The sequence below is a fragment of the Enhydra lutris genome, unplaced genomic scaffold, assembly GCF_002288905.1.
Source record: "Enhydra lutris kenyoni isolate GAN:26980312 unplaced genomic scaffold, ASM228890v2 scaffoldscaffold4, whole genome shotgun sequence".
NCBI lineage: Eukaryota > Metazoa > Chordata > Mammalia > Carnivora > Mustelidae > Enhydra > Enhydra lutris.
Window position 1 is genome coordinate 18,137,984 of NW_019154088.1, and position 25,505 is coordinate 18,163,488.

Consider the following 25,505-nt stretch of genomic DNA (forward strand, 5'->3'; position numbering starts at 1 on the left):
ACCCCCAACCCATCCCCAGAGAAATGATGCAACCAGTCACTCGAGAGTAGCGGGATCTGCCATGAAAGATTCAGAAAAAGACAAGGAAGGAAAGGTTGCTTGAGAAGGTCCCAGGAGTAAAAACAGGGCACAAAAAAAAAAAAAAAAAAGGAGCGGGGGAGGAGGAGAGATTGTAGAAAAAAGAAAAGAAAAGAAGATTGCTGAAAAGAACATGGATAGAAACCTAGAGAACAAGAGGGCAACATAAGGTGTTGCTAAGGGAGGGCCCCAGGGCCAAACAGATACCAGTCTCAAAACCCATGCGTCGCTTACTAGCTCTCTTAATTTACCCAAGTGTCCCATTCCTGTCTGTAAATGAGCACGAAAGTTCCCCCTTTAGATGACTGTGATGCTCCAAAAAAAATATATTACAGGAAAGCCCCTAGCAGAGTGTCTGGCAGGAGTAGGTGTTCATTACTTGTGACTATCCCCTAAGAATAAGACGATGAATGCAGCAGGACAGGAGAGGAAGAAAGAACACTACTTTACTTAGAGCCGGACCCTCTTCAGTAGCAAGCAGCAAGTATTCCCTTTATAGAAGCAGCACTAAGGGAAATTAAAAGAGACGATCACACTTAAAAAAAAAAAAAAGAAGAAAAAAGGCTTTTGAGAAATGCGAATGTTTACTTAATGTCCTCTGTGTTGCAACGTTCTCTGATAGAACCCCTTAGTAAATGTTGAATCGGGCTAACAGTTGAAAATCTTCAGCATACAAGACAGAAAAATCACTTAGAGCAAAATATTAAAAGTCAAACAAGCAAACAAAGAGATTAAAGTGTAATATCGCCAGAGCTTGATTTCAGCCGGCAGAGTTTGGCCCTGCCTCACGCCCAATCTGGACTGGCTGGGCCGGTCCTTAACGCACAGCAGAGAACCGATAATGCTTCTTTTCAACCTTGAAATCCTCACCACGGGAGACCACCCAGCAACTGGCCTGGGGGAAGGGCGGGGTGGGGGCGGCAAATCTGAAAAACAAAGAGAAATGAGGTGGAAAGCCTCTGGGACCAGGAACGGACGGGTGGGAATCCCATGTGGCGGTAGCACCTGGTACGCGTTACTAATTAATAACGAGACTCTCACATTTATAAGGCGCTTTACCGATACTAAGTCACTTCTACATGGCACTCCGCGGGTGGTAGCAATAAGTAACAACCTACGCCTACATTATCTCCTCTAATCTTCCCAACATCTGCGAAGTGCGTCTTGTCATCACCATTTGACAAGGAAACTGTGGCTCCTCGGTCACAAGACAGAGACCCGACGTCGCGCCGAGCGACAGCCGAGACCCCCGCGAGCGGCCAAGCCGCCTCCCTTCCCCGGGAGGACCTCTAGGCGGGCGGGGCGCCCAGGTGGCTGCACACCCACAAGGGGGCGGGGTCAGCCGGCCTCTGCCTCCTGGCGTACCTGCAGTCCACAGACCGCTCCACCTGCACCCCAGGCGCCTCGCTGTCGCCCCAGCCTCGCCGCGCGCCCCCGCGCAGCCAGCACGCCGTCCGCCCGAAGTCCTCCCCGCCGCCGCGCTGCACGCCCGAAGCGCACCCACTGTCCTAGCGGGGACAGGGGGCCCCGCCACCGTCATGCTGCCCGCCATCTACACGGCACTGGCGGGGCTGCTGCTCCTGCCGCTGCTGGTGAACCTCTGCTGCCCCTACTTGTTCCAGGACATGCGTTTTTTCCTGCGGCTGGCCGTCTTTGCCCATCGCGTGCGCAGCTACAGGAATAGGCGGCCGGTGCGCACGCTCCTGCACGTCTTTCTGGAGAAAGTGCGCCGGAACCCGCACAAGCGCTTCCTACTTTACCGAGACGAGATGCTCACCTACGCGCAGGTGGACCGACGCAGCAACCAAGTGGCGCGGGCGCTGCGGAAGCATCTCGGCCTGCGCCAGGGAGACTGCGTGGCTGTCTTCCTGGGCAACGAACCAGCCTACGTGTGGCTGTGGCTGGGGCTGGTCAAACTGGGCTGTGCCATGGCGTGCCTCAACTACAACATCCGCGCGAAGTCCCTGTTGCACTGCTTCCAGTGCTGCGGCGCGAAGGTGCTACTGGCCTCGCCAGGTGAGCCCCGGGAGCGCCGGCCCTGGCAATGGGCTCCTTCGCGCGGTGACAAACGCCACTGCATGGTGTAGAGTAGAGCTTTGGAAAGGGACGTTCAGATACCACCTGGAAGTGTAGAGGAAGGGAATGGAAACCCTTCTTCATGCTAATGATCTTTAGAACAACCTGTTGTGGAAGCCCTGCCAGGCACTGTATTAAGCACTAAGTGTTGCCTTTAATCCTATCAACAGATAGGGTTTACTAGACCGGCTTTGTGGATGAAACCAGAGACGTAACGCCTTACGCCCCAGGGGTCACAGAGCTGGGGGGAGAGGGGTTAACCACAGAGTCCAAGCTCTTAACCAATATTGACAATCTTTGCATTAAAATGCAGAGTCTTGAATGTGAATTCCAGAGGATCCAGAATGTTCTCATCTCTGCTGTTTGATTGGCTATGTGATCATGAGGAAGTCACTTTCCCTCCCTGTCCATTGGTTTCCTCCTCTAATACAGGGTCTTCATGGCCGCTTCCAGCTCTCAAATGCAGTTAGCCTTTCTAGATTCTCACTGCAGAGAGAGAAGACCTGCTCCCCAAGAAGATTTTAGGGATCTGCTGCAGTGCCCTTATCAGCCCCCATTACATCTGTAGCCAAAGTGACTTCTGGTTCACGAGTTACCTCTTGCTACGCTTCAGCAAGACCTGAAATGGTAACTTCATGCTCCAGGAGTGACCGGGCCAGGAAGAAACAAAGAATCTGTTACCCACAGGACTGTTGGCTTTTCCTAGAGAGGAAATAAGGACTAGGAGTTGCTTTTCATTCTGTCAGTAAGATCAGTAAGGGGAGGCCCAACCAGATAGGAGCTGAAAGACCTGAAGAAATAGGGAGCTAGGAAGCCTCACCTTTCTGAAATACCTTTCTGTGCCAATGCCTATGCTGAGCGCTTTTATTACCCTGAGAGATAACATGTCATTACCCTCTGTCAGACAGTTGAGAAAACTGAAGCTTAAAATTCCAGCCCAGGTCCATCCAACTTTAAAGCCTATGAATTGCCCCACATTGTGCTGCCTTCTTCTACATAGATGTTGGGCTAGAGCTGGAATGGATTAAGCATCCTCTGCAGTCCCCCTGCATTTCACAACTAAGGAAACTGAGGCAAGCTAAGCATCTGGCGTAGGGTCACAGAAAGATGTCTGCTCCCTTGTGGGAAACCAAAAAACTTACCCGCCTGTTTCATGTGGTATAAAATAATCCAAAAAATGAAGGCTTTGTATAAATGTTTAAAAACGGGGTCAACTTAACAACAGCCAAGTTACGTATAGGGGATGGTCCCTTCAAGAAAATTCCCAGCAATTTCTAGTTGCCTGAGCAAAGAGATAACTTAACCTCTTAGTAATTGGAAGACTCTTAAACCTATTACTTTGCCTTTTGGTTCCAAAGAAAGTTACTATCACAGTGATCTTTTTACCACTGGGCAGGAGACACTTAAATACTGTTTACCTGCATAGTATGTCAGGCTCCCTGTGAGGGACGTCAGGAACTGCAGAGATTGGTTCTACTGAACAAACAGAGGCCCTGAAGGGTGATATTGATTGCCCAGAGTCACATAGTGGGTTAGCAACAGAGAGCTGGGGACGGAACCCACATGTTTTGTCTTGTTTTGTTTTGTTCACTTCCAAGGCACTTACTCTACTACACCACCTGAACATCAGTACGTAAAAGTGAGACTTTCATGGGTCAGTACGTAAAAGTGAGACTTATATTAGAAATTTTGGCATGACCACCATTCAACAGGGTTTGATTCTGTGCTTTGAACTTCAGCCTTAGGGCTTGTGGAGTAAGTAGTAAGAGCTCTTGAATTCCCACTAGCTGTCAGATTATGGAGTCTAGCTAGGCAAAAGACCCGCACCATGGCATTTATCATGAAGATTGATCCTGTTGTCATGAATTTTGGTGAATTTTGATAAAGCTTAACAGGGCTCAACCCTGTCAGGAATATCAGTACCCAATTATAGCTTTGGAATTTACTCTACAGGAGCACCCATCACTCAGAAAATATGATGTTCTTTCTGTAGTACATTTCAGGTCCTTCTCCATAGAAGGGTATGATGGAAGTAATTACATGGAAACATTGCCTTCAGCTATATCCCGTATTGATTTTGTCATTGATAGAAAACAGTTTTTTGGGCTGATAGTTTTTCAAGCAACTTCCCAAACAGAGTATGGGTGAGATAGGAAAACATGCTGGAGGACCCCCAAAATAGTACATTTTCTCTGTTGCCATTTATGCTAACATTCAGATCATCAGTAAATTAGTTCTTCTACTGGAAGGCTATCCTAGGTCTCCTTCATCAGCTCACTGGCCAGGCCTACACTGCATGGCTCAGCATAACTGTGAAAGGCTCCCTTAAGTAGTACTCTTTCACAGGCTCTAATAAATCTGAAAGATATTATCTATTATAAGACTGAGATCCAGAGATCTGTAAAATATTCCAGGTCACTTTTGACCTGGTTTTGCAAGGTTGCAAAAAATAAAATTGGACCTCCTTTGAACAATGGGATGAAGGAAAATGCCTTCAATAACTTTCAAAAGCATTTGCGTCATTATAATGGTGGAGCATTTTGTTATAAAACTAGTGTCAGGACCAAGGAGAAGTCTTGTCAGACAAACTTGAGGTCAGGTTGAGAAAAGCAGATGGACCAACAACTTAATTTGATAGCAAGAAACATTACGAGTCCTTGTACAATTACCTTGTACAAGGTACAAGCTGATTGCCATGATAGGATAGGGAGAAAAGAAGAGTTCGTTCGTTCAAGGATCTTATAGTCCAGTAAAAGAACTAAGCCACATACACAAATGACTATGACATCCAGGAGGATGTAAAAAGTATGTTAAGTCTGCTGAGAGAGATACAAAGTGCTGGGGTGGGGGTGGGGGCTGGTGAACAGAGGGTGAAAGCTTCTGGGGACATTAACAACTGAGCTTGGCAAGTGCAGTTGGGGACAGGGCATCCAGGCAAGAGAAGCCCAGAAGCAGTTTTCATCAGGTTCATAACACAGATGCTTCATTAGAGTTTTACTGTGTGAGGACAACAGCAGGCTGGACTTAAATAATGGTAATTTTTAAAAGCTGTTTACAGAAGGGACTCCACTGTAGAGAAAATAAGGATGCAGAGAATTCAAAGAATGGCCAACAGCAGTGGTCTCATTTCCATAGAGGGAGATGATTTTCCAATGCCAACTTTAGCCAAGGGTGAAGGCAGATACTCATCTCCACTCTTCTCTCTGGGCTGCTCGAGGAATAACTTAGATGCCTTGCCTCAGTGTACTTTGTCTCAAAGGCTTAGAATTCTCTCCTGTATCTTTGAAGAAGGCCCTAGTAATACCTAGCACGTAGTAGTCACTCAACAAATGTTTGTCAGATTAATGAGTTCCATTATCCTGATTGGCTGTGACAGGCTTTCTTCTCTGAAGTGTGAGAACTGTTGGGTCAGGCATGAGGACATGAAAAAATATTGTAAAAAAGTTAAATATATCCCGATTTGAGAAAATCCATTTAGATCCAGTTCCCTCCAAGCCCAGCCTCACCCTACCAGACTTGTTTACCTCGAAGTTTACCTCTGGCAATGAGACCCCATGATCTGAATCCTCAGACTCCCCCTCCCCCGCTTCCCCTCATACCCCCTTCCATGACTGGCACCATCCTGTGGCCCTAACCCCAGCCAAAAGCCTGGCACACATCACTGACCTTGGCTTCCTCCTCCTAGCCCCCATCCACGTGATCCCAGGTCCTGTCAATTCTCCCCTTTTCTCCCCTCCTCCCACCATTCACCTTACTGATGCAAAGGCACCATCCTCTGCCCTAAGTCACTAAAAGATTCCTCGACATCCCCCCCCCCCCCCCCCCCACTGTGGCCTTCCCCCCTGGGTAAAAAAAAAAAAAAAAAAAATGGGGTCTCATTGCCAGAGAGGAACCTGGTCATGAGCATAGGATGGGCTGGGACTGTAGTCATGAGAGTCTCTGCATAGGATGGTGGAGGACAAAAGCCTAGGCATCAAATGAGTAATGTACTCAGGGTCTGGGATCCCAAGATGCCCAAGGTCTGAACAGAGAGCTAGCTTAAAGAGGCTCTCTAAAATTTTTCTTCTTGCCCTGCTCATAATTAAAGGTTGCAAGGGGGGTAGTCTATCTCCATTCAAAATAAATTACCATGTTGCCAGTGTATTTGCAAACACTAGCAGCTCTTTTTCTTTAGAAACAAGAATGGAGTGAAGGTGTGAAAACAAAAGCCACTTTAAATCAGGTGTTATTGTTATTGAAACTGAAGAAGGTTAGGGTTCAGATTATTCTGCACCTTGAATGTAAGTGGCCAGTATCTGAAAAGGACCTTCCCACAAACTCTGGCCAAAAATAAGGAAGCAGATAGCTGGTAGAGAGGTGACAGGGTTGCTTATGGATACCAATTATGTAAGTCCTGATATGATCTGACAGCCTCCTAATCAAAGAATTAACCTTGATTCCAGGGCTATTTAGAAAGCAAGGGTTCCCGTAAGTAAGAACTTTAAGAGAAATGAAAATAGTATTAGGAAGTTATATACATGCATAAAAGTAAGATGAGTGTTTATTTCCCTGTTAAAGATTTACCTATTCCAGGTGGGCTTAACCTTCATTAAACATGTTTCTGACCTTAGGGTGATGTATTGTGTGGGGAGGGGTAAATGCATGCCTCTATCTGCAGGGTGTTCTAACACATACGGTGTTGACGTATAGACCAGACTGTAGGTCATTAAATGCTGTAATTTCCAAACTGCCGATGTTAAAAATGCAAAATCACAGTTGGAAATGGCACTAGAAGACCTGCTTTCAGACTGTCTCCAAAGATTGTTAAGAACCAGTTTGTGCTTCAGTTGCCTTTTTGAGTGAAGAAAAGATAAGCCTTCAATCCTGACTTGTGCACCTACCAACCATTTCACAATCATCCTGAGATTTTGATCAAAACACATTTCCTTTCACGGCCTCCTTTTCAGATCCTACTTTGTTGAGATAAGCATTTGGAGTGTTTTCTAACTCAGTCAGATACTCATTCAATGAGACAATCGAGTAGCAGAACCAGCTGCTGGATTGAATGCCTTTCCCATCAGAAAGCTGCGGCGTTAGCCAGTAGCACCTTGCCACCTTGGTGACGAAGACTGGTTCAGCTCACCAACCTGTATGTCTCCCTGCTCTCTAGGAATGGGCCATGTGTTCATAAATTCCTCTTCTTCTCTTATTTAAGAAAGAAAGGAAAGGAAGGAAGGGAGGGAGGGAGGAAGGAAGGATGGAAAGAAGGGAGGGAGGGAAACTTCATATGCTACCTTGATTTCTTTTTTCTTTTTTTAACAAGGCAGATTTTAAGGGAGGGGAAATGTTATCCCTCAATATTCCCTCACTCAAGGGAATGCACTGCTTTCTCTGAGGTTCTATTTCAATCCACAACTTAAACCTAGACTAATGAGAAACCAACAGATCTACTCTATACCATTCAGACCCCTTTCTGTGAATACTGTTTTTCACACCCAAGCTTCAACAAAGCTCAAGGTTATGCTTTTCAAAGAAGATTAACAAGAGATTGTCAATATTGCCCTTCAAAGGTAGATCCACATGCTTTATTTAACAAGAACTAAGCAGAAGGACAAATAGACAATACCTTCTAAAAAGTAAGGCACTCTCTCAAAACTTGAACCTGAATGGCTAGTATGAGGATGCAGCAGGAATCCCATAAACCCAATATATTTCTATTTATTCTGTATGTATCTTTCCATACATAGGCTCACTGAGTTCCTGTCTTCGTTTGTAGAAACAGGATGACTGTATCAGTATCACAGGGTTCTCGTGAAAATTATATGATGTGATATATGTAAAACTACTGTACAAACTGTTCTATACAAATGGAAACATTAAGGCTTTGTTGTCAGTAAGGATGCAAGGTGTAGTGGGTGTTGTTATGGACTACCCAAATGTGCCCTCCAGTACTGAGATGTTCATTCCTCCGCTGCTGGGAACATGGGCAGTGGAATCTCTTAGCCAGGACCCTCTCCAGGACTTGCCCTTGCTTCAAGAGAGCCACTGTGCCAGAGTACCAATAGGATCAGAGAATCAATTGAACGAGGTCTCTGTGTGGCTGCATCGCTGTTCAACCTTGCCCTTTATCTAGTCTGTTTCCCTTGCAACCTGACAGGTGTCATCGCCAAGAGGACTCCTGCATGTAAATCTCAGAACAGAGAGTTCTCAGGAACTCAGCCTGGGCCAAGTAGAGCTTTTGTGTCCTGGTTGATTGCCACTTTTAAGTAAGCAGACTTTACAGTAATAACACACACACTGGATAAAATTTGTGAAGGAGAAAACATATAGGTCCAGTTGTATTTATAAAGGGCTTAAGGAAAGATACTAAATATCAAATAGCTGGTTAATAGAAATCCAGAATGTCCTTTCAAATTTCAGTTTTTATATCAGCATCTCTAGTTTAAAGGAAGAAAGGTTGCTGCCATCGGGTATGTTAGGTGTGTCCTAATATGGTTGGTGACACTGGAATCTCAAATCAATGCCCAAATGCAAATTCTACACCAACAGTGCGGAGGACATGTAGGGAAATTGTTGGGCAGGGTCAATGGCCTTCCCTTCAGATGAGATGACTTCTATGAAAGGTATCACAAACTAAAGGCCTGCAGAGGGCTGGGTAGCAACACGAATGCAGTAAAAGATGCATGATGCCAAATTGCTTGAACTGTAATCTAGCATGACACCAGCTTAATTACATTTCCTTTTACCTTTTTAAAAAATGGGATGTAAATTTCAGGCTGAAAAATGTATCATGGCCTTACCTGCAATCCATTTGCCCTGACTTACACCAGGGACTTGGTCCCTACCTACATTCTAGACTCTTCTCCCAACCTTCTTTTCCCCAGTCAACTTTAGCCACTTTCAGCTACATTGACACCATGTTGTTTGCCTCTGGACCTTTGGATAAGCTGTTCACTCTGCTAGAAACAGGCTCAGTCAATCTCAGTTGGTCTTCAACTTGCCAACTCCTGTTCATCTTTCCGGTCTCCACTTAGATGATACTGCCTCTGGGTTGTCTTTGTGCCCCTCCCAAAACGCCATATTCCCTGTTGTGACACCTAGGACACCTTACTTAAATGGATGATTTCTTCGCTTCCTCCCCCATTAGGCTCTGTAGAAACAGGGACAGTATTTTTCCTTCACCGTTATATCCAGTGCTTAGAACCATGCCTGGCCCATAGGAAGCCTTCTTCAAACAGATGATGGATAAATGTTGGGAAAGAGGGAGGCAAAGGGGAAGGACTAATCAAGGTAAATTACAACACAGTGTTTGAGTATATAGCTTCAGGGGAGGGAGAGGGAGAGGAGATTTCTTAATTCTTGATCCTTAATCTCAACATTTTCACCAATAGGAGAAAAAGAACAAGCAAGTCACACAGTTTACTAATACTAATGCAGGCCCCTGTGGGAGCACCCCTCTGGGCAGGGGAAGGGAAGGCAACAGAGAGAAGTGTTGCCAAGGCTAAGTCTTATATGCTCGAGTTTTCCAGGTGACCAGGATAGAGGACGGCACTCAGAGTAGGTGAAACTATCTGGACAAAGGTCATGAGATGTGGGAGTATGGATACATTCAGTTCACATAGATCAATGTGGTTAGAGGAAAGGGGGTAAGAGATGGTACTAGGAGATGACATCAGTAAAGTCCCCAGGGGTTAAACTGTGAATGAGCTCAGGACTTCACATGCTGCATAAGGATAGTAGACTCTACCATAAGGGATTAGCAGCCATTGAAAGATTTTAAGCAGGGCAGTAATAAGAAACCATAGTGTAACTGCTAAGTTGGAAGCAGGGAAAGAGTAGAGGCAGAGAGATTGGTCTGGAAGCCTATCGGGAAGATCGATAAAGAGGACCTGAACCAAGGCAGTGGCAAGGGATGGGGTGTTACCATTCCAGTTTTTATAAGAGGAGTATTTTTTGGTTAATATTTTGAAGTGCTGAAGGACTAGAAAGCAATCTGATCTAGTGGAGGTGGAAAACAGTTGAAGCCAATAGAATCTTAAAGGATGGTAGCCAACAGACACACAAGGAGAAAACTCCTCACGAAAGGAAACATGATTATATAATGTGTTACTCTGCTCTGCAGTGAATAATATTTACATAGTCATAATCTTGTTGACCCTGATTATTGGTGCCCACTTCTAGAGCCAACCCATAAACAAAGCTGGGAAGATGGAATTATAGTCTCAGAAAAGATGTAAATTCTATGAACCTAGACAGCATAAAGTGGGGATAGTGACTATTGATGGACAGGGGAGAACAAGAGTGGGGATCAAAATTGATAGGTCAAGAGGTAACAGGAAAAGCACATTATTTGGTGATACAGAGGCAATTGTTAGAAGAAACAGATTTTTAAAACTTGAAAGTGATCACCTCTAGGTGGCAGGTTTAGTTTTGAAGAGGCAAGGGGAATGGAACTGTTGGTTTTCATAATAAACTCTTTTCGTACTATTTGATTTCTTTTTACCAGGCACATGAGTCTTCTGGTTAAAATGTTTTAAAATATTTTTTTAAATGTATGTGGCCTGATGGTATTTCTTGTTTTGATGGAGCCATCATACATAAACAAATGAAAAACAAAGCATATAAGATGAATTAGGGATGGCCTCCCCAAGGTAATTCCCTGGGGTATTGGGTCAGCTTCCTATTAAGAATAAGTATATTCAGTTCAGTTATCACAAGGTCGAGACAAATAAGCTGAAAGGCCATCTTATCTTGTGATTGAAGGGCACAGAAATCAAGCAGCAAACATGAAATGTAGTTTATATATTAAATCAGTACCTTTTAAATTTTTTGACGTTGGCCTACAGTAGAAAAATGTATTTGTTTGTGACAGTATACACACACTCATACAACTGACTGAAAGCTGTTTTTAAAAAAGTAATATTTACCTCTTCCTATGTGTGATATACTCTGAAAACATATTTCATTCTACTGGAATTTTTAAAATTTTGGTCACTTCAAATGATTTTAAAAATCCACCACTGTATTGTGACCCACAGTTTGAAAAGCACACTAATTGGCCCTGTTTTTTTCTCAGAGCAGAAAATATGCTTATGAAATTTGGAGCTTCTTTCTCAGATGAGTTGAACTTTCCTAGGAAAACTATTTGCTCCTGATGTGTTAAGAAATATATCTGTATGTGTATATATAAAGCTGGCTTCTGTCATCATTATTAGTTTGCATGGCTGCCTTGCTTTTGTTTCTTGTCTCCTACCTTAAAATTTTCTTTTTTTCTTTTTCATCATTGGGACACATATGTTGGGAATAACCAAATTCATTTCTGGAGTATTTGGAGACATACCAGACATGCATATAAGTTATGCACTTATATATCTTGGTTTTTATCCATGTGTCAGTTTGTTTGAAATCTTCAACCAACCATCTGATGCTAGGAACCCATTAAAACCCAGTCTTCCCCCAAAACTTGGAATCTTGTGAAATTTCCAAATCTAGCAAATTCCATGCTTAAAACTGTATAACTATAAGTACCCCATGTCATGTCTACACATTTCAGCAAAAATTATCCTGGAAACAAAATCAATATGAAGCCTGTTGCACTAAGAGAACTTTAGTGGACTAATATAATTCATTTGGATTTTCTTTCCACATTAAGAACTACAAGATGCTGTTGAAGAGGTGCTGCCAAGCCTGAAAAAGGATAATGTGTCCATCTATTATGTGAGCAGAACTTCTAACACGGATGGGGTCGACTCTTTACTAGACAAAGTAGATGAAATGTCAACAGAAGCTATTCCAGAGTCTTGGCGGTCCGAAGTCACTTTTTCCACTCCTGCCTTATACATTTATACTTCTGGAACCACAGGTAAAAATAAAGGATTCTCAAAGAAATGGACTTAGCCTGAAGGAGTTAAATGTTGGGTTAGGTTTTCAAATGTTCTTTCCCTTGGCAAAACTTATCGGATATCTAATACTTTAGAGGATTTAGCTCTTTGCCTGTGGGAACTGGTCTTATTTCATAGCATGTGATCTTATTTGGGTGTCTCCAAGTTACCCGTATTTCCCCCTCGCTGGTATGTAGAACAGAGAAAGAAGTTAGCCAAGAAGTACAAAAATAGTTATGATAATGGATGAAATTTGGCACTGAATAGGTTTTGGGAATTTTTTAAATGATGGTTGGATTTCAATTATCTTATATCACAAGTCTATACATAATGTATAGCCAGTTATAAATGGACCAAAGTTATAAATGCACCAAAGAAGATGAGAGGACAATAACGGAGTTTTATTTACATAAATGCTTTGACCATTATCTTCCCATGCAACACTGACTGGGAGCTGTTTGGTGATGTGGGTGTAGAGTGGCTCTAGCCCAGGGCCTGAAGTACTGTATTTCACCAAATCTAAGATACCTTCAACTATAAGCTGCAGCATAATTTTATGAGCCACAAAGAAAAAAACACTGCCAATTAACAGTGTTATTGGAGGGGCGCCTGGGTGGCTCAGTGGTTAAAGCCTCTGCCTTCGGCTCAGGTCATGATCTCAGGGTCCTGGGATCGAGTCCTGCATCAGGCACTCTGCTCAGCAGGGAGCCTGCCTCCTCTACCTGTCTCTCTGCCTACTTGTGATCTGTCAAATAAATTTTTAAAAAAATCTTTAAAAAAAAAAAAGAAAAAAATTCAAAAAAAAAAAAAAACCAATGTTATTGGAATAACTATATGGAACAGGCAATATCAAAGATAGAATATACTAGGCACTCCCCTATAAGCTTTAGGGTCTTGTGTTTATACAATTCTCCCACCATCCTTAAGATGGGTACCATTCTTATTCCCATTTTACAGATGCAGAAACTCATGCTTAGAGAGATTAAGAACTTCTCAAGGTAATTTGTCAGGATTCACCTTGGTTGGATGATACTACAGCTCACCCATCTGACCTCTCTGCCACAATACCTTCCAGTTTTTTCGATTTAACATATAATGTGGTGTTTGCCTACTGTAGGCCAGGGAAAACATTATCAAAATGTAATAATATGAGGCCATATGGATATATTTAAAAGGAGGACAAGAAGCCAGCACCAGCATGCTGATGATTATTATTAATATCGGGAAACTGAATATGTGAATCATTTCTCCTTTTGATTAAAATTTTAATTTAATTTAAGCAGGTAACGCATGCATGCATTTCCTTGTAAAACAATCAAACATTATAGATAAGGCTAAAGTTTCCTTTGAGCCTTTTATCTCAACACCAGCCTATAAACACTCCCTTTTTTTACCTCAACAGACCCTCAGCACCCATCTGTTCTCCCAGTTCCTAGACCTGAGTTTAACCTCAAAATGGACTCCGTTTTGTACATTTATTTTCATTAAGTATTTTCTTTAAGTAAATGAAGGGAGACTGGGCATGACATATTAAATCCAGTGCCCAAAGCTTGTCTATCCCCTTTCTGTCAGAAGTTATATATTGCCATGCCATCAGAATGGTGGGATGACATAGTTAACCAAATGCTTCCCCAACATACAGACAGTACCTTAATATATGGGAATTTATCCTCATTTATCCTCATTTCTTAATAGAATGGTAAAATTAAGTTGTGAACTTTGGGAAATAATTGAGAAAAAAGTCAGCTCTCGGTTAGTTACAGGGAATTCTAGTTAATGATACACAAGTATAGAACAATGTCATTTTTGGCAGTCAAATATAAAACCTACTTTAGGGAGAAAAATACATTGAAGTCCCCTTAATTTAATCCCATAATTCTGAATTTATATTTAATAGGAAGGTGATTGGGTTGATGTTTATTTTGCTTTTCTCCTTATCTCTAAGTAAAATATTTGTTAAGTAACTCTTGTAAAAATTAATTAAAAGAACTTGAGGCACCTGGGTGGGATAGTCAGTTAAACATCTAACTCTTGGTTTCAGCTCAGGTCATGATCTCAGGATCACGAGATCAAGCCCAGTGTTGGGCTGTGTTCAGCAGGGAATCTGCTTGAGATTCTCCTTCTCCCTCTACCCCTCCCACTCGTGCTTGCTCTCTCTCTCTTTCTCTCTCCCTCTTTCTCAAATAAATAAGCCTTTAAAAAGAAGTTTAAAAAAAAAAAGAACTCACTTAAGCAATTGGAAAACAAGATGTTTTCCCTGTTCCTCAGTCATTAGTACAAAATTACGTAATAGTTACCATATATTCTTTTTTCTTCATTAATACAAAATTTTAAATTAGGAAATTTCTGAAAGTACCTCAAAGCAACAAAGGATATGTATTTCCTTTTTAAAAATATATTTTAGGGGCTCAGTGGGTTAAGCCTCTGCCTTCAGCTTAGGTCATGATCTCAGTGTCCTGGGATAGAGCCCCTCATTGGGTTCTCTGCTCAGCGGGGAGTCTGCTTCCCCCTCTCTCTCTGCCTACTTGTGATCTTTCTCTCTGTCAAATAAATAAATAAAATCTTTTAAAAATTATTTAAAATATATATATTTTAGGGTTTTTACTGTCTGTACAATTATTTTCTGTGGTGAATACAATTGATTATCAATGCTTTCTTCTATTTCTTAATATTAGTGTAGAACGGAACATTAATACTAACATAATGCCATTGGCCCACTGTCAAAGAAAATGAATTTTGAATCGCGTTCACAGTTATGACGGGTTTCTGACCACACTGCTTTACCTTATAATGAGTTGCTATTACTTAGGCCATACCCAGCTAAGCTGCCATCAAGTAAGTATGGAAGGATCTGAGTCTACAATGAACTGCCTTCCTCCTTAAAAAGTCCCTTTACCCACTTAAGTCTTAACCTCTAGCCCTGGCCCCTTAATAATGGCTTCAGGACCTCCCCATGACTGCGTCACCGTCCATGAGAAACAATATAAATAAATCCTTTTAATAGAGTTTTGCAAATATGCTATATAAATTATATTTAAGAAAATGCAATATACTAAAACTACACCGAGATACCGTTTTTCACCTTTCAATTTGGCAAACATTCCAACATTTGAGAGCATACCTAGGCAAGGCTATGAGGATCAGGTCCACTCAGATGTTGCTGGTGAGAGAGTGGATTGGGACAGCCCTTATAACTGGCAATATGGCGCTACCTATCAAAATTACAAAGATATGTTATCTTTTGACCCTACAGTCTCACTTCAGCAAATTTATCCTACAAATACAGCATCGCTCGTAGTATAAACTAGCATGTGGACCAGGCTGGAATAGCAAAAGAGTTAAATAAATTATAACACACAAATACAAAGACTCGATGCAACCAAGAGAGAGAGAGAATAAATGAATGAATGAATAAGGAAAGTTTCATTGTATAAATATGGACAGTTCTCAACCATCCAATGTTAAGCAGAGAGGGAAAAGTGCAGAAGTTTGTCCATATTTTTAATGGAGGAAAGGGCAAGAACAAAATAAGCAACTCTTCTTATTTGCTTGTATTTATATAAAAACACTCTAGAAGAGGAGCTAAGAAATTCATAAAAGTGGTTATGAAGAAAAGTGATAGGAATGGAAAAGTATTCAATCTCTCTGAATCTCTGCCTTCTCCTCTGTGGATTCAAGAATATAATTTTACTGATCCTGTTAATTATGAGAAATAATTGAAATTTTGAAAATACCTTGCAAGGTGACAGGCATAGAGCAAAAATTCAACAGACATTCATGGCTTTCTCTTCAAATTACTACTGGAGTAACCATCTAACTTGGTTCAGCAAGCAGTGGTCTGTGGGCCAAATACAGCCTCCCCTCCCTGTTGTGGCAAATAAAGCTTTCTCAGAACACAGCCACATTCATTCTTTTATATGGCTGGCTATTATCAGCTACAATAGCAGAGTTGAGTATTTATAACAGGGACTGTATGACCGTGCAAAGCCTAAAACATGGACTCTCTAGTCTCCTACAGAAAAAAAATTTGCTGACTTTTGGTGTAACTGATTATGGCCCCATGCAATTCTCTAAGCACTGGACCATGGATCTTCCTAAGCCAGATCTCTCTCCCGGACCACATGTCTGCGAATGGCCAATCTTGGCTCACCCTGCCTTCTCTTGTATCTTTGCAAAGGTCTCCCGAAAGCTTCGATGATCAATCACCAACGCCTGTGGTATGGGACTGGCTTCGTCAGTGCCAGCGGGATTAAGGAAGACGATGTCATTTATACCACCCTGCCCTTGTACCACAGTGCTGCGCTAATGGTTGGTCTCCACGGATGTATCCTGTCTGGTAAGCTTTTTCTCTAAAGACACTGGAGTCTGGTACACAGTCACACGTGCTCCATGGGGAAAGTAATACAAAGTCAGCTACTTTCCTGTCTGCCAGGAACGGCATTTGATTCTATGTTAGTAACAAGGGTATTTGGCTCCCACGTCACCAGTAAGTATCTAGAATAATTTATATTTTCTCATGCCTGCTTATCTGATAATATAGTGCTACAGTTTTCAGGATATCAAGGAGGAAATTTCCTTAAAATGTTCTGGGTGTTCATCCAGATCAAGACACTTGATTCTTAGGTCCCATAAGTAAGTCCCCTCTGTCATTTCCATCTTCAGAAATCTGCATGTAGACCTCCGTCAGCATCTGATTTAAACTTCCCCCTCAGTTGTTCCCATCCTACTTTTTCTTCTCTGCTCCCACAGCTCTTCAGCTCTTGTCAGAATACCTGGCTTTCCATCCCTTCTCTTTCCTTCCAAAATTTTACCATACAAATTAGAGTTGCCATCTTTCCTCCTTTCAGTAGGCTTTATGCCCTTTGTATACATCAAGGCTCAGTCTAACGTCCACCTCTCCCAGAAAGCCATCTCTAACTCTCTAAGCTAAAAAAACAAAACAAACAAACAAAAAAAAAACCCTAATTTTTTCTTCCATGTGACATTTCATTTTAACTAATAAATAATAAACATATATATAATAACATGTATGCATATACATATGTATGTGCATGTGTTATGGCCCAAGCCTCTGTGTCTTTCCCTCACCAACATATTGATCAGTTATAAAATATTTACCCCAGGATCAGTACCCACCTCCACACTAGCCAGGAATGATTGATGGGACCTGATCATATACTTGGGCTCATCAAGTACAGAGGGCCTCTGAGGTCCCAAAAGGAAAACTCCATTACTCACGCATTTGCTTATACGTTCTTTTTTTTTTTTTTTAAATAAGACGTTTGAGGTGATAGCAATGTACTTTTTTTTTTTAAGATTTTGTTTATATATTTGACAGACAGAGATCACAAGTAGGCAGAGAGGCAGACGGGGGGCGGGGGGTGAGCAGGCTCCCCGCTGAGCAGATAGCCCAATGTGGGGCTCGATCCCAGGACCCTGAGATCATGACCTGAGCCAAAGGCAGAGGCTCAACCCACTGAGCCACCCAGGTGCTCCCCATAGATACATTCTAAAGAAGAAAAAATAGTATTTTAAAAAATGCTTCCTCTTCTAAAACAGTGGACTTTTGTATACTTAGGAATAAAGCTAAACTAAAAGCACGAAAAAAAATGTGAGTTTTTTAATCTCACTTTACTACATTTCATGCCTATAGTTAGGTTGGGTCTGATATATATTATTTTTACCCATTATATTGATTTCCTATTGCTATTGCTATTGCTATTCCTAATGCTACTGTAACAAATTACCACAAACTTAGTGGCTTTAAAGGAATACAAATTTTAATGCTATTTTGAAGGTCAGAAGTCTTAAAACCAAGGTGTTGGCAGGGCTGCATCCCTTCTAGAAGCTCTAGGAGAGAATCCATTTCTTTTCTTTTTCCAGCTTCTGGAGGCTGTCTGTATTCTTTGGCTCATGGCCACTTCTTCAGTCTTCAAAACACATCATTCCAACATTTTGTTTCCATTATCCCATCTTCTTCTACCCTGACCTGCTTGCCTTCCTGTTATAAGGACAACTGTGATTTCACTGGGCCCACCCAGGTAATCCATGATGATCTTCCCATGTCAAAATCCTGAATTTAATCACCTCTACACAGTCCTTTTCGCCATGTAAGGTACCATATTCACAGGTCCTATGGATTAGAACAGGGACATCTTTGGGAACCATTATGTCTACCTCACCCATCAAAGAACAATTTTCCTGCTTGCTCAAGACCCTAGTACTCCATTGCCTGCAGAGTTAAGCCTGGCTCTTCCACCTGGCACTTCCAAGTTCTCCATGATGGCACCCCTAGCTGCTTCTCCAGGTTCCTCTCCCATGACTCACCCACTCTTCACCACTCCAGTCACGATCCAGCTGAGTCTTGGCTATCTTTCCACGCCTTCTGGACTGCCCTGTCTTTATGTTTCACATTGTTTCCTCTGCCTGGAATTCTGTCATCTTTCTTCATATTCATTGCTCAAGAATTCAAGTCCTACCTCTTCCAAAATATGCCCTTCTCAGCACTTACCCCCAAGCACCCAAATTAATACACACACACCCTCACTCACATTTCTTTAGAGATTCATTTGAACACCCTATTTATTGCACACTGACTTTTATTAGAAAGACATCTGCATGTGTCTGTTGCCCACCAGATTGAAAGCCTCTGTAGGATAAAACCATGCCTTATTGATTTTCATCTTGACTATAAGCAGTACTCAAAACTCGTTTGTGAATGTAATTCATATTTAAATTTCTACCTTTCAAAAATGACAAATACAACCAGGGAGTTTTTCATAGCAATTCTTTTTTAACACTTTATATACACTTCTCTGTAGGTTCTACTTTTGTCTTGCGGAGCAAATTTTCAGCCAGCAAGTTCTGGGATGACTGCAGGAAGTATAATGTCACTGTCATTCAGTATATTGGTGAACTTCTTCGGTATTTATGCAACTCACCCCAGGTAACACTCCCCAAGTTTCATTCTTTTTGAGATGGGTACGGGGAATTCCCATTACTCTGGGTCATGCTGACTTCAGCTGAGACTTACCTATCTACCAGTTTTCAGTTTAGACTACAGTTGTTCATCGCGGTAAAGTGACACACCTATCCTATAGAGGGGATTTACTAGGTGTCCGTTGTTAATATTATTTTTGCCTACTTTTTTACCTGTTCTCAGTTCTTACCCTCTACCTAGCAGATCCTCTCCTTCCCTAACTGTCTAAAGCCTACTCACTCTCAAAGCCCAGTTGAAAGGATACCTCATACGTTAAACCTATTTGGGTCACTCCAGCATTATTTGATTTCTTTCCCTCACATCATTTAATTTCTACCCACTCTGGCCCTGTCACCTTGCATGTATTTGTTTTCACACCTTCTATCCTCCCTAAGCTGCAAAGTCTTTGATGGCAGGGACCACATCTTGTATCCTTACTTTGTCTTATACCACAGGCTTACAGGAATCATTTACTTAATGTTGCTTGAATAAATCACCATGTGGCCTTGAAACCATCTGACTAAGTCTGTTAACAGGCTTGAGCAGATGCCCCAAGGTTAGTCCAGAGGCCTGGGATCTACCCTGTTTGCAGATATCCACATATCTTGATGGGGTTCTTTGAAAGAACTTCTCCTGTCCCACCCCTCAAGTATTATCAGAGGCCTGACAGCCTGCCTGAGGACCAAATCAAGGGTTCGCAACAGCAGCACTACTGACATTTTGAGCTCATTCATTCTTTGCTGTATGGAGTTGTTCCGTGTCCTGTAGGATGTTTGGTATCGTCTTTGGCCTTTATGCAGGACATGCCAGTAGTACCCTGCCCCTCCCCCCCTGCCAGGTTATGACAATCAAATTGTCTTCAGACATTGCCAGATGTCCCCTGGTAAGCAAAATCAGCCCCAGTTGAGAACCACTAGACTAGATAATGCAGTAAACTCACCAGATCCTGCTTCCTGTAGTCCTTTCAATCAAAACAAACTCAGAGGATCACTAAGTTGATAAATTGATATTTATAAGCACCTGTTATCTTCAACTTATATAACCTCTGCCATGACATAGGAAGAAGCATAGGATGCTCTGGCCCCCGTTCTTCCCCTCCTCACTTCATTCAGTCTCTGCCCACATGTCAGCTCATCAGAGAGACCCCTCCTACTAATCAACAAGTGTTATCACCTCACCCCTTACCATCCATCCAATGGGTGACTGCTTTTCATAGGACTGTACCTCCTGACATAGGACAGGTTTATGTGTCTATTGTCTGTCTCCCCCAGTTGCATGAAAGTTCCACATACCAGGGGCTTCGTTCGCTGCCAGATCTCTAGCCCTGAGATCTGTGTGTGGCATATTCGAGGCATTCAAACTTCATTGAATGAACTCTAAATTCTGGCCCCTGAAAGATGTATGACTAACTTTAGAGAGGTAATCCAGTTCCCCTAGGATGCTTAGACTTTGCACATATTATTCTGATCTGGGCAGCAGATTCACCAGCTTCGTGAGAATCATAATTAGCTGTGAGCTGGATTAGGACCTTTCTCACAGCAATCTCTGTTGAAGTCATTATTGAATTTTTTTCACATTAGTATCCCATATGGCCTCAAGATTGCATGCTTCACTATTAAAACTCAGAAATCCATATGGGGCCCTTCTGTTTGGCTTTTCTTCTCTGCCTTAAAAGCCCCCTTTGACAGTTAGAAGTCTCCTGGGGGAGGGTGTGTGGACTTGAGGAAAATAAACATGTTTGTGTAACTCTTTCAGGCTTACACACACTCACACATATAAACACTTCCACCTTTCTCCTTCCTCATAACGTTGTTTCAGATGCTGAAAACTAAAATTTGATTGGGGCTTTCTATCTTCAAAATATATTATGATTTATTGTATAATTCACAGATGACCTCAAATCTAGAAGATACAGAATTTCTATTAGCTCTTGCTTCTCCCCCACCCCTCAGTTCTGGGTTGTCTTAAAAATACTTACAAGAACTATAAAGAATGATCAATTGATCAATGTTACCTAAAAAAAAAAAAAAAGAAAAGAAAAACCTTCAGAAACCTTCAGTCAAAGACTTTAAAAATGATATAAGCTTATATAAAGAAAATCCTTAAGAGAGCAAAACCATTAGTACTAATAAATGAATTCAGCAAAGTAGCAGGATACAGAGTCAACACACAATAATCTGTTGTATTTCTATACACTAACAATGAACAATCTAAAAGATAATTACAAAAACACTAACATCAAAAAGAATACAATACTTAAGAATGAACTTAACCAAGGAGGTGAAAGACATGTATAATGAAAACTAGAAAACATAGATGAAAGAAACTAAAGAAGACATAAATAAATGAAAACACACCCCATGTTCACAGATTGGAAGATTTAATATTGTTAAAATGATGCTGCTACCCAAAGAGACCTATAGATTCAATGCAATCCCTATCAAAATCCCAATGACATATTTTGTGAATACAGAAGAAAACCTATCCTAAAATTCATATGGAGCCTCAAGGGACCCCAAATAGCCAAAGCAATCTTTTTTTTTTTTAAGATTTTATTTATTTACTTGACAGACAGATCATAAGTAGGCAGAGAGGCAGGCAGAGACAGAGAGAGAGGGAAGCAGATTCCCCGCTGAGCAGAAAGCCTGACATGGGGCATGATCCCAGCATCCTGGGATCATGACCTGAGCCAAAGGCAGAGGCTTTAACCCACTGAGCCACCCAGGCACCCACAAAACAATCTTGAAAAAGGACGAAACTGGGGGATTTACACTTCCTAATTTCAAAACTTACTACAAAGCTATAGTAATCAAAACAATATGGTACTAGCATGAAGACAGACGTATAGACCAGTGAAATAGAATAGAGAGCCCAGAAGTAAGCCCTTGTCAATGTTAATCATTGCCAAATGATTTTTGACAAGGGTGCCAAGACCATTCATTGGGGAAAGGACAGTTTTTCAACAAATGGTCCTGGGAAAACTGAATACCCACATGCAAAAGAATGAAGTTGGACCCTTATCTAACATGCTTATACAAAAACTATCTCAAAATGGAAAAAAGACCTAGGGGTACCTGGGTGGCTCAGTTGGTTAAGTGTCCGTCCGACTCTTGATTTCAGCTCAGGTCATGATCTCAAGGTCGTGAGATGGAGTCCCATGCTGGGCTCAGCACTGAGTGTGAAGCCTGTTTGAGATTCTCTCTCTTCATATGACGCTGCCATTACCTTGCTCTCTCTCTTTCTCTCTCTCTCTCTCAAAAACAAAACAAAACACTAAATTTAAGACCTAAAATAATAGAACTCTTGGAAGAAAACATAAAACAGAACTTTATGACATTGGGTTTGGCACTGATTTCTTGAATGTGACACCAAAGGCATAGGCATCAAAAGAAAAATTAGACAAAGTGGGCTTCATAAAACTTTCAAAATTCTGTGCCTCAAAAGACACTATCAACAGAGTAAAAGGCAACATACAGGATGGGAGAAAATATTTGCAAATCATATATACTGGAAGAGATTCATATTCAGAATGTATAGAGAGTTCCTAAACTTTAATAACAAAAAAACAACCAACCAACCTGATTCAAATATAGGCAAAGAAGATATACAAATGGCCAACAAGCACATGAAAAAATGTTCAGCATCACTAATCATTAGGGAAATGCAAATCATAACTATAGTAAAATACCACTTCATACTCATTAGGATCGCTTCTATTAAACACACATACACACACACACACACACACACACAGAGCAAACAACAAGCGTTGATGAGGATGTGGAGAAATTAGAACCTGCATGCACTGTGGGTGGGAAGTAACTGGTTCAGCCACTGTGGAAAATAGTATGGCAGTTTCTCAAAACATGAAAAATAAAATTACTATGTAATCCATCAATTCCATTTCTGGGTACCATGCCCAAAAGAATTGAAAGGAGGTTCTCAAAGAGATAGTTGTATATTCATGTTCATAACAGCGTTATTCATAATAGCTAAAATGTGGGAGCAACCCAAGTGCCCAAGAATGGATGAATGGGTAGGCAAGTGTGGTATGTACACAGAGTGGAATATTATTCAGCCTTAAAAAGGAAGGGAGTTCTGCAGTGTGCTATAACACAAGTGAACCCCGCGGACAGTGTTAAGTGAAATAGCCAATCACAAAAAAGGCAAATGCTGTATGATTCCATGTATACGAGGTATGTAGAGTAGTCAAAATCATAAAGACAAAAAGTAGAATGGTATGTTGCCAGGGGCCGGGAGCGGGGGAGCACAGGGAGTTCTTGTTTAGTGGGTACAGGGTTTCAGTTTGACAAGATGAAAGAGTTATGGAGATGGATAGTGGTGGTAACTGTACAACATTGTGAATGTATTTAGTGCCACTGACTTGTACATTTTAAAATGGGCAGGATAGGAAATTTTGTTATGCGTATTTAACCACAATTTTTAAAAAATAGGTCACGTTAGACGACCCAAATTCTATGGATTTAAAGGAGCTTAAAGAAAGATTGCATCAAAAGGTCTTCTCAAACGGAGTGGATAAAGAACTAGAACTGGTGGTGGAAGGCTCTGGACCAATGTAATCAGGAAGTTTTGCATCCTTAGAGCTGTCTAGAATAGGCCGTCACTGGGGGGCTAACACCCCCATCCCAAGCAGTGGGTATTAGGGAGGAAACTCCTGCCTCAGCCGAGCAGATAAACCAAATGACCCCCGTCCACAGACATGGCACTGCTTCTCGAGAAACTCTGGAACAATGTCAGGGAGGTGGAGGCTCCTCTGCTTGTCCCTTGTCTTAATCCTCTTCAGTAGCTCTTTTTTTTTTTTTTTTTAATTTTTTTTTTTCAGTGTTCCAAGATTCATTGTTTATGCACCACACCCAGTGCTCCATGCAATACGTGCCCTCCTTAGTACCCACCACCAGGCTCACCCAGTCCCCCACTCCCTTCCCCTCCAAAATCCTCAGTTTGTCACTAGCTCCTTTGATCGAGCAGAAGACTAGGGAGGCATGTCACCAGCCACCCTTAGCATAGGAATTCAGATTTGGCTCAAGCGAAGAATGTAGTGCTTAAGAGCCAAGACTCAGGGGTCACCAGGCCTGAAACCAATGACCATGTGAACGGGACAGTTAAACTCTCTCTCACTTTCCTGTCCTCCAGCAGGGTAAACAATAGTACCTACTTCATAGGGGGCTGTGAAGACAAAAACAAGATGATTAAGAAAGTACTGAACAGGGGCGCCTGGGTGGCTCAGTGGGTTAAGCCGCTGCCTTCGGCTCAGGTCATGATCTCAGGGTCCTGGGATCGAGTCCCGCATCAGGCTCTCTGCTCAGCAGGGAGCCTGCTTCCCTCTCTCTCTCTCTCTCTCTGCCTGCCTCTCTGTCTACTTGTGATCTCTGTCAAATAAATAAATAAAATCTTTAAAAAAAAAAAAAAAGAAAGTACTGAACAAAATACCTGATGCTTAGTAAATAATCAACAAAGAGTAGCCATTATCATCATCATCTTCAGTGCCTAAGAATGTGTACCTCCTAGTAGGTGCTCCATATCTATCATCAAATGAATCAGAGAAAATTCTGGCTCCACGGGCGGGAAGGAAGAAATGAGAGGACATTCAAATGAGTCAATCACACTCATCTAAAGTTGAGTGGGGCTTGGATAACAAAGCTGCTGATTAGTGCTTTTACAGTGTTACTGTAGAAATTTCTTGATCCATTTTACCTGTCTTCCATTGTTACATATGGGCTTTAGTATCCAGGATACCTGTTTACTATGGAAGTCCAGTCTGGTTCAGCATGCAGCTGTCATCTCCCATTTTGTTTTGTGTAGTTGCTTAAACAGCAATGCCATTTAGGAAAAAGATAAATTTATTGGAACAAGATACTGCTAAAGCTCAGTGTTTCTCTGCTCCAGTTTGGGACTAAGCCACGGAATGGGTCTCAATGAGGCTTCGTACTGCTTGCCCAGGGTATGTATGACCAGGGGAGGGGGAGGAGAGGGAGAAGGAAAAGGGAACCAGAAAAGAGTTCCAGGGGCCACACATAGAAGTCATGGTATTTGGAAGGGGAAGTAAGAACGACCAGAATTCCGAGACCGCTGAATAGGCTCAACTTACTTCCCTACTGTTACCTCCTCGAGTCATCTGCCTTCCCTCCAAAATTAGATAAGCTCCCAACCTCACATGTCTGTCTCTGCATCACCTCCATTCTGACAGAATGTAGAGTGGAGGGTATTTAGCAGCACAGAGTAGGCAGTGACCAGTTTGACCTCTCAGGGGCAAGCTGGGGCAGGGCAAAAAAGGGAAAGGAAAGCAGAAAAATGAAAGAGGTAAAGAGAGCAGAATCAGAGAAGGTTTCCCACAGAAGGTGAGTTTCGAGGGGTACGGAGAAACTTACCAGCCGTGCAATGAAAGAAGGGCTTCTGGTTCCCTGGAACAGGGTGTGCAGAGTGGAGTGAAGGACTGGCATGTCGGGAGCTGCAAGCAGTGTAGCAGGAGGCAAGACTGGATGATGGGGCCA

The 25,505-nt window shown here is 42.0% G+C and overlaps 1 protein-coding gene across 2 annotated transcripts in view; it reads left to right on the top strand.

The window, feature by feature from the left end:
* The first annotated feature begins 1,616 nt into the window (after positions 1-1,616).
* The window catches only part of LOC111138695 (solute carrier family 27 member 2), a 45,557-nt gene continuing 21,668 nt past the window's right edge, over positions 1,617-25,505 (top strand). Inside the window, exons 1-4 of one of the 2 annotated variants that reach the window (XM_022490681.1) lie at positions 1,617-2,094; positions 11,786-11,995; positions 16,192-16,350; positions 18,836-18,960. In XM_022490681.1, coding sequence (XP_022346389.1) covers positions 1,617-2,094; positions 11,786-11,995; positions 16,192-16,350; positions 18,836-18,960 — 972 coding nt within the window. The remainder of the gene's footprint in view (positions 2,095-11,785; positions 11,996-16,191; positions 16,351-18,835; positions 18,961-25,505) is intronic. The other variant, XM_022490682.1, reaches the window with a different exon arrangement.